General features: G+C 36.9%; 1 protein-coding gene across 1 annotated transcript; it reads right to left on the bottom strand.

Moving 5' to 3' along the window:
• Window positions 1–303: 303 nt before the first annotated feature.
• On the bottom strand, window positions 304–16,235 carry LOC106132875 (peroxidasin homolog). Its single transcript, XM_060947002.1, has 11 exons — window positions 15,911–16,235; window positions 12,138–12,269; window positions 11,079–11,240; window positions 10,792–10,969; window positions 6,215–6,434; window positions 5,493–5,670; window positions 4,883–5,010; window positions 4,460–4,642; window positions 3,857–4,316; window positions 2,061–3,776; window positions 304–1,597 (listed from the first exon to the last, which is right to left on the bottom strand). Exons 3-11 carry the CDS (start codon window positions 11,180–11,182, stop codon window positions 1,441–1,443), a joined length of 3,324 nt encoding a protein of 1,107 aa, XP_060802985.1. The 5' UTR covers window positions 11,183–11,240; window positions 12,138–12,269; window positions 15,911–16,235; the 3' UTR covers window positions 304–1,440.
• Window positions 16,236–19,538: the final 3,303 nt, after the last annotated feature.

The raw sequence follows: 19,538 nt of genomic DNA, 5'->3' as shown, positions 1-19,538 counted from the left end.
TATAGTCGTAATTAGTATTTTTAATACTGAACTTTAGTGCTTAATTAATTGTAATGTAATGTAAGTGCAGATATACAACCGTAAATTTACGCCCAGTCCACTGTACGTCGATAAGTGAATCATTAATTTGGTAATGTCTTAAGTTGACTTTTATTAATTGTCATCATTTATCAGTAGAATTGAGTAGTTGTCATTCTGTAGTTGTTTTTTGTAGGTAAGTAAAGTAAACTATTTGTATTGAGTCAGTTTAGAGATCATTTTAAAGTTGTAGGTATTTTGAAGTTTTTATTTGTAATTGTAAAGTCAAGTTGTCATTGTCATGTTGTGGTTGTCATTTTGTTATTGACATGTTATTGTTACCATTTTGTCTTTATCATCTTGTAATTGTCATGTCGTAGTTGTCATTATGTAATCGTCATATTGTAGTGTCATTTTATTATTGTCATGTTGTAGTTGTCATTATGTAATCGTCATATTGTAGTGTCATTTTATTATTGTCATATTGTAGTTGTCATTATGTAATCGTCATATTGTAGTGTCATTTTATTATTGTCACGTTGTAGTTGTCATTTTGTAATTGTCATGTTGTAGTGTCATTATGTAATTGTTATATTGTATTTAGTTGTCATTTTGTTATTGTCATTTTGTAGTTGATTCATTAATTGAAACACTGTAATAATAGTGTCGTGTCATAGTAAATGCTAAAGTCATAAGTCATGACTGACTCGTTGTCGTTGTAATATAATGTACAAAAATGTATGTCCTATTTTGATTGTTTACGTTAGGAAGAATATATATCTTAAAAGATAAAAATGACTACCACGTACCTAGGTGTTTTTAGCTAAAAGTTATCATCCGTTCTTTTTCTCAGTAAATGCTTCAATCAAGTCATAAGTAGCAATTCAAGTAGGTAATTCCGGTCATTATCTAGTTGTCAATTAAAGAATCTGTCAAGTATTTAAACAATTGGTCAAGTTTTGTAAATAGTCAGTCAAGTTAAACCATTAGTCATTAAAATTAATTGATTTGTTTCTCTTATAACAAAGTATGTACTATTTTCTTGTAACTGCGTAAATTTCTATGCAATAAAGATATTACAAAGAAACAATAAAATTTATTGTTTTTATGGTTTCTTACAATACCTTATTGCTTGAAATATTGTCGAATAGTCAGTTTGGTAAGTATTGTCGTTGTCAGAGTCTGTTATAGTTACGTCTTAAGCACAATTACTTGTGTCATCAAAGTCGTTAATTCAAGTATAATTTTATCGTCAGTCTTTACACAATCTAGTTTGTAAATCTAGTATTATGTTATCGTGAGTTACCTTAACATGTTTTTATAAATTGTAAAGTCAGTAGCTATAGTTGTTCAGTCATTGTTCCGTCATTACTTCAGATCAGGCATTGTCATTTTACATTCTTATATAAGTCACTATAATTATCAAAATCTTCCTGGTCTTCGTCTCCTCAAGTTGTTCAAATTCATTGGTTTGGGGATTTCCTTCAGCGCGTAAGGGTCCGTGTGTATCGGAGGCATGCGGTGCGGCAGGCCTTCTGGGAGACTATCGTCTTCCTCGTAGACTGCCCATTGTGATGGACTGAAATTAAAATTGATTTCATTGATAAATACGTGGTTGGTGGTAAAAAACATTCATGGAAAAGTTTTAATAATTTAGGTAGTTACGTAGTGCACATAAGAATTTTGTTTATTTTTCGTCATTGTGCCGTGTGGTTCCCGGCACCAATACAAAAAAGAATAGGACCATTCCATCTCTTTCCCATGGATGTCGTAAAAGGCGACTAAGGGATAGGCTTACAAACTTGGGATTCTTTTTTAGGCGATGAGCTAACAACCTGTCACTATTTGAATCTCAATCCTATCATTAAGTCAAATAGCTGAACGTGGCCATTCAGTCTTTTCAAGACTGTTGGCTCTGTCTACCCCGCAAGGGATATAGACGACCATATGTGTATATACATACATACAATGCATTACCGAATATCTAATTTTGCTAAATTTAGAATTGACATTATTTTGTATTTTGATTTAAAAAATCTCACCTGTTTTCACTGGGAATGACTTCAAATGCCACAGAAGGTGTTTTGGCATTGCTTGTATTAGGCTTTTTCCTTATTTTCAATCTCATTCTGTCTGATTTAGATTCGATTTCATCCAAAAGCGCTAACTTGTTTGCTGACGATCTTTCTTCTATGTCAACTTCTGGATATTTAACTGTATCTTTGGACGTGCCTTTATTTCTATTATAAGTAGTTTTACCAATTTCAACAGAGTCAGTGTCTGGATATTTATGCAAAACGTTTTTTATGTAATAGTATTTTGTTTTGGCATTTATATTTGGTCCATAGTCATTGTCATGCCGTCTAGTCGGTCTTGGTAAGTTATTGTAGGGTTTTGTTGCAGTATCATAAAAGAAAAACGTTGAAAGTTTCATGTTGTTAGTTTTTTTGTCAGTTTCGTCAAATGATACGTCGGGCTCTTTTGTTACAAAAGTTGAAAAGTCCTTACTTATACTATCTAGATTTACATCTTTATTGTTTTTAGATTTTTCTAAGTTCAAGTCTGTCTCTGTAGTTTTGTCGTTACCCTTATAATTTCCTACGTAGCCAAAGGTCACTAATTTATATAAGTTTTCAGTCGTCGAAATTACGTTATTTTCGGGTTTGTCAGTTATTTTAGCTTTTGTTGTTGTCAGTATCGTTTCTTCGTCATTGGATCTGGCAGAGGAGTGAAATTGGGCTTTGTTAGTTGTCTGTGTGTTTGTTCTATGTCTTGAGTCAATAGCAGGATCGTTAGTCAATTCGTCACGTCTGTTGTAGTAATATGGTTTGTTAGGTCGTCTGTAAGTGTCGTCGTAAGTTTGGTAAGTCACCTTTACTACGTCTCTGTCAAAGCTTTTTCTAGTAGTCCTACGCCATGATTCAGTTGGCCGGGGAACATAGTTAATCAAGTACGTATATTTGTTAGTATTTTCAGTGACAGTCATCACTGGTCTGTGGTACGGTCTTTTTTGTGGTAAGTTATTTATAACAACAGATTGCACGTGATGTACGTTATCATCGTTTCTGTCGTCATAGTCATAGTCGTAGGCCTTGGTTTGGTCCTGTTTAATGTTATGTCTAACCTTGGTTCTATCAGAGTTATCGTATCTTCGGCTCTTGTTTTTAAAGTCAAGTTTGTCATCAATTTTTTGAGCAGTCACGTTATCGTTCATCTTTTTATCAGTCGGTAAAGAGATAGTGAATTGGTCTTCGTCAACGTTTTCAGTGGAGTTGTTATTATTGTTAAGTCCATCTTTGGCGATGTTGTCTGTTTTTGTGACATTAGTCTTAGTAGAAGTAAGAGGTCGATTTTGTACTATTTTGTTTGAAGCGACTGCAGAAATTTTATTAGACTTTTTAGTCGTTGAGCTAGGTTTCGATGTAGTAGTAGATTTAGTCGTAGTAGTTGGTTTAATTGTAGTTGTCGTAGGTTTAGTTCGTTTGGGTTTCTGTGTACTGGTTTCTTCGTCAGATTTACTAATGTCATTGTTAGAGTCAGAATGTAGTTCTATCCAGGGAGACAAGTCAAAGTTATTGAGTAAACCATTTTGGCATGATATTCTGTCATTGTCAGGATTATCAGGGGATAGGAATACAAATGGTTGGATATTGTCAATAGTATCTAAAGTATGGCATAGCACTTGTGCGAAGGAAATTCTTCGTATTTGCTGAAGCTGCGCTGGAGTAAAAGATGATTCAAAACCCCCATTTTCATACCTGAAATTTTTAACGTATTAGTCGCCTATCCGAATTTTAAGAATAACATAAAAATAACACTGTCATCACATAGTACCCACCAAAATCGATCTCCCTTTCGCAAGTTTGAGAACTGTTGTGCTATGATGCACGCGAAAGTTGGTCCTACAAGACCACCTACTACTGGTCTCTCAGACATGCCCCCAGTGAACAAGTCTATATCATCTACGTGTTTGTACAAAACTTGCAGTTTCCTCACAGCCCGTGCTGGCATCACTCTGAACAGATCTTGGAAATCCTGGATGGCTGATAGCCCACATGGCTCTCTCCACGACGTATAAGGCGCTACACCGTGGTCTCTCCCTCTCTGTATGTTTATAGCAGCCAAATCCATTCCGAAGTCGAAATGAGGAGTTTGAAACAAATGGTTCGTTAGTTCTTCTGTGATGAATTCATCTCGTTTTTGTATGGGTTGGTTCACCATGCCAAAGAGTAGTCTGTCAACTGCCCCCATGCTCCAGATGTTGGATGGGTTAGTCTGCTCGTTATGTAGAGACACATCTGAAAAAAAAAAGAAAATAATAAAAAAAAAAAACGGGTCACACGGTTGCCGATCAAATCAAGATTATCAGGAGAAAGTCTTATCATTTACACTTATTTATTACACTTATATATTCATCAACTTCTTTGTACAAAAATCTTACTGTTATGCATAGGCCTATGGAATCTGTCGAATCGCATCAGTGACCCTTGGACGAGGCTGTGTCCGAATCTGAAGGCGGCCGAGGCGAAGGAACTCGCCGGGCTGGAGTTGATTTTCGGATTGTAGTTCTTGTAGAATCCTTTCTTCTGGGGCTCCAGCTCGAAAAGTCTCATCACCTCCGTTCCTGGAAATCCATATCAATACATATGATAAAATAGTAACGGACCGATGTCTTAACTTGAAAGATATTGGCACAAAATCGATATGGAGGATCTATATACAAGACCAACACAAGCCAAAAAATTGATTTTCAGAACTTCTGTCTGTCCGTCTGTCTTTGTACTCGTGTAACCGGAAACTGTTACTCCTGTATGAAAGCGGGTTTTTCAAATGTAAAAACCTTCGTCCAAATTAAAAACCTTACCTAGTATAATGGGCAGAAATTCCCTGTAAGTTATATGCTGGATCATAGCGCCAACGATTTTTCGAGTCTCCTGGTAGATCTTCTCGTCACTCCAGTGGGGATTCAGATGTGCTAATTCTTGAGCCATCCTACGAAAAACAAAACGCTTTTCTTATACATATATTTAGTTTTCTAAGCTATGTTGATGATGTTATGATTCTGGGGATTTACGAGTATTTACTTTGCATCGTTCCTTCGTCTTGTATGAGGATAATTGATTCAGATTGTTCGATGGTATTTTCTAAAAGATAATGATAAGAAATTCTTTGACCTTTGGCCGTTTGTTTGATTATACATATGTGTATGATAGTATAATGATCCGAGATCCGTCCCCGCTATTTCTAACTGTACTGTTTTTTTCTCCCCGTTCTTTAGGTAAATCCGTCAGGATTCTAGTTCAAGATCTTTCTCTAACCGTGGATTCTCCGAAATTGAAATTTAAACATTATGAGGTGACAGCTTCTTGCAACTATGGAAGTAAGATTACTATTGGAAGTAGTATGGAATTCGACCACTCGCTCATTCTATGAAGAGTGCTTCTGCTTCAGAAAGAGCAAGATATCTCTCGAACCTGTTGTGCTGCCTCAGCCACACGATATGCAGGGCCACCAGTCCAGGCTGCTCGTTGACCCTGGCGTCCCCCGACTTGAAGCACTCCGTGGAGACAGCTCCCCCCCGGCACAGCTCGTCGCGGCGCTCCGGGGGAAGGACCGGCCTGCGTTGTTGGACTCGACCGTATTGGAGCATGCCTGGGGATAGGCAGCGGTCAAGTTATTTCGAAATCAATCGGTTCTCTTACTTGATATTTGCCAGAAAAATTTACTAATGTTCTTAAGGTCAGAGTAAACGAAACCTACACACTCAGACTGAGTGTGTGACCATGACCTTAGATTGTGTACAAACTCGAACCTTTTTACCCGTTCCTGAGACCGGCAGATACCACCACCGCACTATAAAGCCAAAATGGGCCAAATATTATCGAAGACGAGCGAATTCGCGAATCGTCGACTTCTAAATATCCTTGCGTTCTCATCGTTATGCTGTTGTTGATGATTGTCCTACCTTCCTTACATCTAGATCTGTTATAGCTGGTTCTTCTTCAAAGTGTACTTTCGTACACTATAGTATAAGTTTTAATTTTAAAATGAAGATTTCATCGCATATAGCGATTTCTTCCAAACAACCAGTGTCTAAGAGTTAATTTTACTCTTCATTGCAATATAAAAATACAAAAAAAGCACATAAAGGAATAATCAAAGACAGCCAACATTGAAATTAAGATTCAAAACTCACCGTTCCTCAACAACCTCAATTTATCCGACTGCCTAGCGGAGCTGCCATACACCGGTGACCCGTCTATATAGGCGGACACCTGGTTCAGCTGCTCGCGCCAGCCCAGGGCGCAGTCGTCGCGGGGGGCGGGAGAAGACCGCACGAAGTCAAGGCAGCGGACTCCGCGGGGTCCGTAGAACGGGTCTGATGGTGGAACCTCGATTGGGAGGCACTCGGGGTGCTGGTGGGAATAAACATGCATATATACATTTTGACGGCCTCTGTGGCGCAGCGGTAGTGCGCTTGTCTGTGTCACCGGAGGTCCCGGGTTCGAATCCCGGCCAGGGCATGATGAGAAACGAACTTTCTCTGATTGGCCTGGGTCTTGGATGTTTGTCTACATACGCATTTATTATAAAATATAGTAACGTTGAGTTAGTATCTCGTAACACAAGTTTCGAACTTACTTCGAGGCTAACTCAATCTGTGTAATTTGTCCCGTATATATCTATCTATACATATAATAAATCTGTAGAAAGGTCAATTCTGTACATTGAAAATATTGAAAAAATAAATAGCAGGGGGTGTTACTGGATCGATACCAAACACAAAAATGTGATTAAAAAAATTTTTGTCTGTCTGTCTGTATGTTCAGGCATCACGTGAAAACTAACGGTTCGATTTTGATGAAACTTGGTATAATTATACCTTATTATCCTGGGCGTAAAATAGGATACTTTTTATCCCGAAAAAATAAGAAGAAAAAAAAATCTTAATTTTTCAGTTTATCCATAGACGTTGTTCTGTAGAACCGCGAACACACGTTGCGTTACCCGCAGTGGATTTAGCGCCGTAACATGTAGCGCCTAAAGTCGGCTTTGGCTTGAACCGTTTGCTGCACAAGCGGGCCGCTACTAATTACTATGAAAAAAATACTACATAGCTACATTAATTCCCATCAAGCTGAAAATGAGTATAATTATTTAAAACACAATCAAAAGCATTATTTCAAAATTCCCCATGATTCCGGTTTAAGGAAAAAAATTTACTCACGGTCAAAGGTAAAAAATGGGTGTATCGCAATTTTCTTTAAAACGGTAAGTTTTTCAAATCGGAAAATTACCTCAGACATAAATTGTAGATCATAAAGTTATCTATAAAAAAGGTATCAATAATTTTTTTCAACAAAGCTACCGTTTCTGTGATATAACGATGCAAAAAGTTGCAAGCGTCATAATATGCATCCGTTTCCTTGCCACCTCTGAGGTAGTGTACTATTAGCGCGTTTTTTTTTAACATTTTTATTATTAAACTTGAAAAAGTCTGAAATAGGTTAGAATAAACACGTGTTTTCACTACGCAGTGGCACTCAAGACTAACTTTCGCATTTATTATTTAAAAAAATAGAATAACCCTAAGTGAAGAAAATTATCTTAGGACAATAATAGAGATTACAATTATCAAATTCAATGCAATAATCAAATTAAAACTAAAACTACTTATAAAAAGAAAGAAAAAAGATGACTACAAACTAAAATTTAATTTATAAATTGTACAGTCCTTGCATAGCATCAACATGCGGGAATGTGCCCAGAAGGCTGGCAGCATTGCCAATTCGAATGGCAAAGCTGATTCTCTGAGCCAGATAATTTCCAGCCCTCCGGTCAAGAGATACCTCAATTAGCTTTTTCGACAATTGTCGGAAAAGCTGATGGGCAGATAGGCCCCCCGGTCCCAGAGTTTCTACCCCAAAAGGTTCAAAAGTATAGATATTACCGATAACTACATACAAACATACATACATAAAATCACGCCTCTTTCCCGGAGGGGTAGGCAGAGGCTACCTCTTTCCACTTGCCACGATCCCTGCATACTTCCTTTGCTTCATCTACATTCATAACTCTCTTCATGCAAGCTCGGCGGTTTCGGGTACTTTTGACCTGACCCTTTACCAGGACGTCCTTAATTTGATCAAGATATGTTCGTCTAGGTCTTCCCACCCCGACCTTTCCCTCCACACTCTCCATGTATATCTGCTTAGTCAACCTGTTTTCATTCATCCTCTCCACATGACCGAACCATCTCAACATACCCTTTTCTATTCCTGTAACTACATCTTCTTTCACATCACAACATTCCCTTATCACGCTGTTCCTTATCCGGTCACTCAATTTCACACCCAACATACTCCTTAACGCTCTCATTTCCACTGCATTTATTCTGCTTTCGTGCTTCTTTTGCCATACCCAACTTTCACTCCCATACATTAATGTCGGGACCAACACGCCCCTGTGCACACAAAGACTGCTCATAAAGGCATGCAAAGCTCCATTCACCATGTTCCCCGCGTTCACTCTCCTTTCAATATCACTATCACACACTTGCCATCTGATGTAAACTTTGATCCCGATAACTACATATTTGCGCCTTTTGAGGTTTTTTGCCTCATTTGAAGCAGAACGGCCTTAGATTTAGTAACCTGAAGATGAGACGGCGCAAGTGTGTCGACACAAGTAGCATCCCACACCAAAGGCCGCCCCAATCTCCAGGGTACCAAAGTCATACCATCCGGTCTCTTGGCATCATCCCGAGCCAGACCGTTTGGTTCTAGAACGGCTGGAACATGGATGGTGGCAAGAGCACGGAGGATTATATCATTTAGGGCGGCATGGCGCCCTAAACGGCCGGCACTCCTAGGGCATAAGAGGCCGTGGTGTCCATAGCCGACAACGGAATCCCCGCAAGGACAACTATTATTAAAGACTAACGGTATTTCATGTGTTGAGCATTCTGAGATAAAGCAGCTATACGAGCCTAGCCACGTACACAATTAAACAGAGAGACAGATGTTGTCTCAAGGTTTCACTACAGTATAAATGAAGGGACTGGGTTTCATTATACTTATGTATATTTTATATTTTGAATTCAAGTTAAAATTACCGACAGAACAATATTTTTACTTATATTACTGCTATATAGAGTATATATGAGACGTGCTTATGCATAATATGACGCTTGCAACTTTTTGCATCGTAATATCTCAGAAACGCTAGCTTTATTGAAAAAAAATATTGATTCCTTTTTATAGATATCTTTATGATCTACAATCTATGTCTGAGGTAATTTTCCTATAAAACTTAACGTTTTGAAGAAAATCGTGAAAATCCCATTTTCTTACCTTTGACCTTGGGTAATTTTTTTCCTTAAACCGGAATCATGGGGAATTTTGAAATAATGCTTTTGATTGTGTTTTAAACAATTATACTCATTTTCAGCTTGATGGGAATTAATGTAGCTTCATTCCTATTTTTTGGTCTAAATTGACCGGACTGAAAATAAAATGGAGAAATAAACCATCTACGCGAAGACCGACATCCGCGCGGACGGAGTCGCGGGGGAAAGCTAGTATGTACATATAAAAGAGGAAGAAAGAGTAAGAGAGTACTGTTTAAGAGGCGTGATTTTTATGTATGTATGTACATACATATAGTCACGTCTACATCCCTTGCGGGGTAGACAGAGCCAACAGTCTTGAAAAGACTGATAGGCCACGTTCAGCTATTTGGCTCGATGATAGAATTGTGATTCAAATAGTGACAGGTTGCTAGCCCATCGCCTAAAAGAAGAATCCCAAGTTTATAAGCCTATCCGTTAGCCGCCTTTAACGATATCCATGGGAACGAGATGGAGTGGTTCTATTCTTTTTTTTTGTGCCGGGAACCACACGGCCCCACGGTGGGAATAAAGAGTTATGTTTTATCTTCCTTCTAATTTTAAGGATGTTTGTAACTTTTCCAAGCTAAATCTACTGGACGGATTTTGATGAGATTTGGTGTTTTGATTTGGTACACGGGTAGAATAATAACCTGAAATAATATAAGTTCTTTTTATTCCTAAATGCTGTACGGATCCCGGCACCAATGAAAAAAGAATATGACCACTCCATCTCGTTCCCACGGATATCGTAAAAGACGACTAAGGGATAGGCTTATAATTATAAACTTGGGCTTCTTTTTTTAGGCGATAAGCTAGCAACCTGTCACTATTTGAATCTCAAAAGGATGCTATTAATGATTGTGTGCTGTTATATCACCGAGTACGCCTGCTAATAAATTACGTCAATATCATCATTAATTCATGAAATTGAAATTTCAAATACCAGCTCAATATTGATCGTTTAGAAAGTTTGATGGATAGAATTGGTATTATAAATTATTGAAAGATAAAGCAGTTTATAAAATGATCCCAAGTTTATTCAATTTGAGTTTAACATTCAGTGCATGCGTCTCCATATTTAAATTCATTATACTAATATATAGTATCTATGATTTCGCCTGTCCTATTTATTCTGTTTAACAAAGAAATGCTCAATTTATTTAATAACAACTTTTGTAAAGAGAAAACCGCTTTTAATCGACATTCTCCTTTTTAAAGTAGGTTAAATTGTAAGTGTAACAAATAGTTCCTGAAAACCGCATTAAACTCCGTCCAGCAAAACGCGAGATTATCGCGGACAAACATACATGTGCTACATACATACAGATCAAATTGATAGCCACTTTTTTAAGGAGGCGGTTACAAAATTAGCTGATGCTTACCAAAAGCTCCTTAGGAACGACATCCCTCCCCCCGTCCTTGCAGCACCTGGGCACGGACCCGTTGAACCCCCTGGTCTGGGAGGAGGACGTGACGTCGTGGTCCAGGAACTGCCCCCACTGCATCAGCAGGTGCGTGATCCCCGGGGACTCCACGTTCTTGCTCTCGTGGACGAGGGAACTGTGGAGATGTTCCCTTTTTACTGACATCATCCATCATAACAGATATCCTGGAGGCTTCCAGACTCATCATCATTCGCAGTTTGAGAAAAACCGTTAAGGAAAGGTACCTGATCTCTCTTGCCGACGGTAGTTTCCCCCCAAAGACAGATCGCCGTGGAGCTTGGATGCCGTCAGAGTAAGATGGCTGCAGGAACCGTTGGACCGGAGTCATGGTGGAGCCCCATCGTGGGCGACTCAAGTTGTTGCAGGTCCCGTCGTGGGTGCGGTATCTGAGGGGAATATAAGTTTTCTGTCTCTTTTTTTCTTCCTCCTGATGACGTCCATAACTGGCGTGGGACTGTCACACCAGGAGGAAGATGTGGAGGTGGAGATTCACATCTTTATTGATAAAGATCATTCACAACTTCAGAGCTCTAGAGACGAGTCCGGAGTCAGCGTGTGACCACGCTCTGAATTGGCTAAGTCAGGTTTTTACACGAAGCGACTCCCGTCCAACCTCGGCAACGTTTGTAGGAACCTTGTAATAGAATAATTCAGAAGTGATCAGGAATAAAACAAATATTTGTTAAATATATAATCAAATTTATTCAGCGGAAAGCAATATCTTCACGACACAAACGCCCGCCACGCAATGAATCCGTTTCAGTCAAAATAGCCGCTCATCAAAAACAATACTTTTAACCATCGACATTTTCATATTAAAACCTTTTACTTATAACTAGTATTTTAAAATAAAACAAAGTTAAAATAAATAATTCTAACACTTGCTTTATTAGAATTGCTCTTCTGCTAAATTTTGAGAGCAGTTGGACATTTAGTGGTCTATCGGAGAGACAATGCTCAAATGTATTACTACATTTATGACTTAGTCAAAGAAAGCCCAGTCAGCCAGTCGAGCTCATCTCATAATTCGGCTCGTACAACCGAATTGTTAGAATTGTGTGGTGGTGAGCGGTGATATAAAGTAGCGGCCGTTCAGCCACCATGGACAGACAGACACTTTGACTTGACTTTTAGATGAACAAAAACTGACTGACGTATTTGTGAAAAAAGGACAATCTAAAATTTTGACTAAGACGACGTCGAGACAAGATGCCTTGAACATCCGAAAATTTGGTGTTTTATTCTGATTCATCATCAGACTTGCGGCCCGTTCACATAGTTACCTTTTAGAAGCCGGTGGACATTTGGTGGGCTTCCGGAGAGGACAGTGCTCCAGCAGCGGAGACTGCCTCAGCGCGCTGGCGGTCGGGAACCGCTCCTCTTCAGTGCGACTCTCCAGGTCATCACCGTCGCCACTGGAACAAACAATATATGATGAACTAGTTGTTGCGCAGGAAATTTTCATGTTCTGTTCCTGTGGGAATTTTGGTAGATCCGTTTCTGGTGCACTAAGGTTTAGACCACATAGGAAACAAATTACCTACAGGGTGACATTTAAAACAACTGCATCCTTTTAAACATAGACTATACCCATGCTTCTGAGCCGTTTGAGCCTATTTTTATTTAAATTAAACGTCATCATTTTTACATTTAAAAAACTCAAAAACTACGTCACACGCTTTATTAAAGACCAATACTTCAAAAACAAATTAAAACTAAACATGTAGGTAGGTATATAAATGTCTAAAAAATAAACAAAAATAAAACGTATTTAGGATCGTGGATTTTGATACTTTTATTTTTTTTTGGTACTTTTTGAAATATGAACCGATATTTTTCTTTTAACGTTTTTAAATATCCTTTAGGTGAGTACCCTTAACAGTTAAATTTATGCAGTTGAATAAAAGTCACCCTGTATATGCAATTATTCCTAACCTTGTTAGCAATTAATCGTGTGTATTGTGTCTGGAAAGTTGGATATATGTAAATATCTCATTATGTTTAAAAATTACCACTACACCGACAGGAGGTAAAGTTTAGATAAATATCCTTTAAACTATTCACCCGGAAAAGTAATAAACAAGTTGTGCCCGCGACTTCGTCTAGTTAGAATAGTTATTTTGGGCATCAATGATGCCCAAAATAACTATTCCTTGCCGACGAAGCCCTCAAGGATGAATAATTTTCCCTGTTTTTTTTACATTCACCATTATTTCTTCGCTCCTAATAGTTGCAGCGTGATGTTATATAGGGTAAAGCCTTCATCGATAAACGGTCTATTCAACACAAAAAGGATTTTTTAATTCGAGCCAGTAGTTCCTGAGATTAGCGCGTGACAAACTCTTCAGTTTTATAATATTATTATAGATTTACGTTGAATATTTGTAGATACTCTAGAGAGAAGTCACTGACCTCCACTTACTATATGAAAAGCGCGCAAAGAAAAGGGTTCGGTGAATGCACTTCGACAAGAAACCCGCAGAACTGCTCTGAAGGCTATAAAATCATGAACACAAAAGTTAATCCAGTTCGTTGTATTTTTTTTTAATATATTTTAATTATTTCAGTAAGAGTTCAATTCAAATCTACAATTCCACTTTACAAATAAAAAGAAAACACTAAATCTCCTATTAAAAAAAAATCAACCATATGTTTTAAACTTTCGCAAAAAAAATGAGCATCGAAATGTCGTTAACTTCTTTTTAAGCACTATAATAACACGGTGTTACTTTCGATTTTAACGTCATTATAGATTTGAATATTTTTACATAATACACGTTCGCTCAGGGAAAGTGAGAATGGTAAATAAACAAGTTGTTATTGATAAGAAATCTGGCGGCACAAAGAGTGGGTGGTTTTTTTTTTGCTTTTTTTTTAACTTCCATAGGCACTGAAGGACAAGTCATACACCTGGTTATTTTTTTAAATTTTAAAATTAAAGTAAACTTTAATATTCTTTATAGAAATAAACATTCCGTAGCTAAGGCGGGAGTGCCATGGGAACTTTAATTCGAACCTCGGGCAGTGCTTTTAAATCTATATTAGATTATTAAATAAAATAAAATATATATATTCCCTTGTAAAATGTTAAAAGATAAGATTCTGACTTCAAACGCAAATAAAAGGTGTTTAGCTGAAAACTGTCAACTGGTTTTCTGTGCCGTGTGGTTCCCGGCACGAATAGAAAAACGAATAGCACCAATTCATCTCTTTTCCATGGATGTTGTAAAAGGCGACTTGTAGGCGATGGTTAGGAATTAGGTTAGGTTAATTCCCGCTAAAATTGAATAAAAGTAAACAGACATATCCGCATTTCTTAACTAACGATACAATATTACATTATCATTGAATTTTTCTTTCACTAAAATGCAAAGGTAATTAATTGCATACAACGTGCCTCATTCCTCCTGACATGCCTTCAAAGATAAACATGCAATAGCGTGATGTTAGGAAAATGTTAATTATTCAATTGATTTCCGGCTGTCTATTGTTTAAGGAAGACTTTGGCGCTAAGGAAAGTTGCATGTAATTAAAAATGTATGTTTCCGTGAAAGGCTGTGACATTCTTTAAAAGGGCACTGAAATAAAATAGTGTTCTTAAAGTTATATTTATATGTATGTAAGTATGTGGAGAATGTATCTATGGGACTTTAATACCTGAAAATAAATTATTAATGTGGATAAATGAGCAGAGATTTTGGTGAAAGAAAATAAAATGTCTGCCTTTCCCTCTAGAAAAGAGGTGTATTATACACCTGAGTTTACCTAAACATTGGCTACATTTTCTTCATAAAACATGTCCCGCGGATATTACTTGAAGAGGCGATTAAAAATAAAAAGCGTATTGATATAAATTGTCACCCAGTTTCTATCAAAATCGCTTTAAGGGATTAGCAGCTAGGTCGATTTTGATGTAATTTGATAGGTATTATTTATGTTGCTACTACATGCGTAGTTAAAGACCCAAGTTTGAACATAAAATAACGGGAGTAAAACGATTCTGTTCAGCCATTTGGGTAAGGAAATTATATTGTAACTTATAAACCTTGCTATGTTAACTAGGTGGGCCGTATGCGCGGTTGATAACTTTGCACAAGAAACAATTCACTATCGATTTCATCGATATTGTCGTTAGAAAGTGCTACTTTCGCCAAAGTGGTAACGTGTAACGATGTAAGTAGACATTGTAATGTTATGTTTAATATTATAGCTACTTATATAATAATACTAACATACATAGGTACATATAATCACGTCTATATCCCTTGCGGGGCAAACAGAGCTAACTGATAGGCCACGTTCAGCTGCTCGGCTTAATGATAGAATTGAGATTCATATAGTGACAGGTTACTAGCCCGTCGGCTAAAAGAGCAATCTCAAATAATAATACTTTTATAATTGTAATAAACACAGTCATCTTCTTTAGTAGGTATTATTTGTATAACTTATAGAAAGTGTAATTTTATTCTTGGTCAACCTGTTGGGCTGTTTTTGGTAGTTTTTATGTACTTTATTGTTAAAGGTCTGCGTTTTGGCGTGATAGGTAAGTACAATGTTCAAAATATAAAAAAAAAAATACATTATTTACATTCATTTTAAATCGAGTGGGCTTGCGCACTACAATTACAGAGTAAATAATAGGTACGATTATTTTGAGAAAAGTTTAGTAGAGATAGTTAAGATATGGTATGGTCCATTATCCAAATACAAATGAATTAAAATGAACCCTGAAATTTTTACAATTTCATCATCAAAATGACAGTAACTTTGTAAATAGAGAAATTCTTTTGACGTTAGAATGCATCATAATTTTTTTCGTGTAAATATGAAAATCTGTTTTTTTGCGATACGAAACCTTTTAGGAAATTTTAGTATTATTTTAAACTTATAATACTTAGGTACTTATAAATATATAAGTATAACAGTAAAAATGTATATTTTTTTATTTCGAATAAGCTAAATTGATTATAATGATATAGAGCTTGAAATTGTTTGTATAATGTATAAAGGTTATTTATTTACATATAGAGTTAGTTTTTTTTGTTTAAATACATACCTGCTGCACCGCTCCGGAAAGTCAGTTTAGTCAATCCATAGTCCAGTCACTGTCATGTCACATTTCGTCATACACTATCCAGTCAAAATATGTCATATATTCCGTCATGTCATAACACAATGCCACCAGTCATTTTTATTCACATTGTTTTATACAATTAAACTAATATCAGTCACTATTAAATAATGAAGCAAAGTCAGTTGGAATTGGAAGGTCCCATAGTTGTCAAGATCAGTCTTACATTTAAATTTGGAATGACTAGAATTCGGTTCAGTTTTTGAATTTGGCGCGCGCGGGAATCAGTATGCGTCTGTCCGCCATTGCGAACGCGCGCAACTAGTGAGGGGGGAGTGCTGTGTTGCTTGAAATACTGCCACTTCTTCTCGATGATATTTGCGCAAAATAAAATATGTCTCGAAGTCAAGCGAGTAAATGATACATCGACCAACACGGCTATCTCTCTCTTACCCATTGCTTAAAAAAGATCTAAGTATATTTATTTTTCTTCTCCTTCTTCGACATTTAATTTTCCCAACCTAACAGGTAGGATCAGCATAGTATGTGGTTTTTAGAATAAATAAAGGGGTTTTAGGTTTTTTTTTAAATCTTTCTGTATATTTTTTATATCGAATCATGTAAATTTAATACAGTGTTAGGTTAGAAAAATTAAAAGATTGGGATAGGAAAACCTGGATGCGAATAAAACTTACAACATTGAAAACAAATTTCCTTACTATACTGTTTATGGTTGTTGTTGTTCTAAACATCAGATCTATATGAGCTATATATGATCTACATTTAAGGTATTTTTAAGTTCCTGTTATCATGTTTCGACAAAACCAGAATCTATCTTAAAACGCGCGTTCATCGTTGGATTTTTTTCATGGACGTCGAGAAGTGATTCCATCAAGCTGTATGAGCTGAACGAGGCCCTCCATTATTTGTCCACCGCGTAAGAGATAAGAGATAAAGATATTGTATGTAGTATTTATGCATGGCGTCTTGCCGAAAAGGTCATGGCTGGACGTCGCAAAAGTAGATATGCGAGCCAATTAACTGAAATTCGAGGACGCCGAAAACCGGACCAAGTGGACAGAGAACAGTCGGAAGGCGGACCCCGGGCCCCGAAACACGCAGAGATGAGAGAGAGAGAAAGAGAGTATGTATGTCGTCTTAAAGCAAATAACCTTGATACTAAAGCTTTTTTGACGGTTATATTTCCGCACTTACACTATTTTATACCATTTCGCAATAAAAATGCAGTTGACAAACACGGGTGTCACGGCTTAGCAATGATCGGTTGTATATTAACCGATTCGATTCGGAACCGATTGATTTTGTCAACTAAGGGTAGTTTCGGTAATCGAGAAATGCAATATGGCGGCAATTACTATTGCATGTTAATGGATAATCGATAGATGGCGTGTGACACAATTGCGTCAGTATAAAAACATGTGTGACACGCATAAACCTATAATATTTAATAGTGAATGCCAAAAAGAGGTTTTATGTTATAACCAGGGTGGGTAGGATTGACGGTATTTGCAAACTTTTTTGTTTTTAATTAGAATAATCAAAATAACCTACATCGAATCAAAATTGATGTATGTATAACTAAATCCCTAATATTCCCTAATGATTGCGCTTTTGGCTTTAAATGTAAGTGTTAGCAACACACACACACAATTCAATTCACAAGGAAGGTGGATAGAACCAAACATTACAATATGTAGGTACTTATAGACCGCATGTAAAAAAATATGGTTTACTATTAGGATTTTGAGGTACCGAAATGATATGGCTTGACTTTTACATTATGTATATAAAAAAAATATTTGATGGTCTGCTAAATTACTATGACCAGGTCAATAATATTCGGTACGTCTATTATAATTTCCACACTTTATTTTTAGAAAAAATAATTATTGCAATAACTCATCGAAGGAGAAATGAAAACCCATTCCCTTGACCGATTTAACGATGATTTCATTCTGTTTGTTAAAATAAGAGTTAACCGTGCGATGTCACGATCCGTTCGGTAATCCGTTTTGTTTTTCGTGAATTATTTTGTTTACGCAAAATTACGCCGGCCGGCGACGCGTGACATTGCGTCTTGGTCATTGAATGATTACAGTTCATTTAAAAAAAAAAAAAAAAAAAATATATCAATTTTAAAAAGAGAAAACTTTTTTTTATGTACATACTTACATATAATAACGTCTATATCCCTTGCGGGGTAGACAGAGCCAACAGTCCCAAAAAGACTGATAGGCCACGTTCAGCTTTTTGGCTTGATGATAGAATTGAGACCCAAATAGTGACAGGTTGCTTACCCATCGCCTAAAAGAAGAATCCCAAGTTTAAAAACGTATCCCTTAGTCGTTCTCATAGACATGACTTTATGTATATATGTAATTATGTATGTATATATCAGTTAAACTTTGGTTTAACGCTTTGAAACGAACAGAAGACATCAAAAATCCTTTTTTTTAACTTTAACATTGTCACGAAAACACCAACCACACGTAATTTCATGCAAAATCTTTTAGAAAGTAAAAAAAAGTTCGGCATAACCTCTCTATTCTGCGACAACAATAATGAATTTCCCTTCTATAAAACTTGTTCGTCAACAGCGTAGATATTCATCAACGTTCGCTTATAAATTGATAACAGTAAGACAAGAAAGCATGTTATGTATTGGCAACAAACACAAAGCCTCTTTATATATGTATATACGGGACAAATTACACAGATTGAGTTAGCCTCGAAGTGAGTTCGAAACTTGTGTTACGAGATACTAACTCAACGATACTATATTTTATAATAAATACTTATATAGTTAACCATCCAAGACCCAGGCCAATCAGAAAAAGTTCTTTTCTCATTATGCCCTGGCCGGGATTGGAACCCGGGACCGCCGGTGTCACAGACAAACTACCGCTGCGCCACAGAGGCCGTCTTTATAACCACTGCACATGATATAACACCGGTTCCTGGAGAAAAGATTCTGTAGAAATGTGACATTCTATTCCTTAAGAACATATATATTCGATCCTGGGATTTACCCGGTTATTCAAAGGTACAATGAATCTCTGTTTGTGTCATAAAAAAAAACTGACCGTCCACGTAGTGTTCGTACGGAAAAGGCAACCGAACCAGTAAGAGAAAGAATTCGATTTTAATCACGTCTATATCCCTAGCGGGGTAGACAAAGCCAACAGTCTTGAACACTGAAAAGCCATGTTCAGCTGTTAGTGACAAGTTGTTAGCCTATCGCCTACATGAAGAATCCCAAGTTGATTATCCTATCCGTTAGTCGTTTTTTACGACTTCCATGAGAAAGAGAGGGAGAGTAAAGTGCCGAACACCACACGGCACCTGTCACTATATTTGAATTTCAATCACTTATTAAGCCATACATCAATATATGGCTTTTTAGTTTATTCCATACTGTTGCCGTGTCCACCCCGTAAGAAATTAAGACGTGATGCTATGTAGGTACATTAATGGCTACAAAGTAGTAAAATTTCTCACTACAAATTAGTATCACTGCTAATAAACAGTTCAATTGATTTCTAGTTCAAAGTTGATCTTAGTGAAAGTGTTTTCAAAATTAACTGCGCAAGTT

This window comes from Amyelois transitella, chromosome 12 (assembly GCF_032362555.1).
Source record: "Amyelois transitella isolate CPQ chromosome 12, ilAmyTran1.1, whole genome shotgun sequence".
Classification (NCBI taxonomy): Eukaryota; Metazoa; Arthropoda; class Insecta; order Lepidoptera; family Pyralidae; genus Amyelois; species Amyelois transitella.
The sequence above is the reverse complement of the archived record's forward strand: the minus strand, read 5'-3'. Positions and strand labels throughout refer to the sequence as shown.

What these genes read in the sequence shown, in the direction of transcription:
- LOC106132875 (XM_060947002.1), bottom strand. Translation starts at nt 11,182, where the DNA reads ATGACTCCGGTCCAACGGTTCCTGCAGCCATCTTACTCTGACGGCATC. An exon ending in CCGTCGGCAAGAGAGATCAG is followed by an intron (nt 10,970 to 11,078) that starts GTACCTTTCCTT and finishes ACATCTCCACAG; the next exon opens with TTCCCTCGTCCACGAGAGCA. An exon ending in GTCATTCCCAGTGAAAACAG is followed by an intron (nt 1,598 to 2,060) that starts GTGAGATTTTTT and finishes TTTTAATTTCAG; the next exon opens with TCCATCACAATGGGCAGTCT.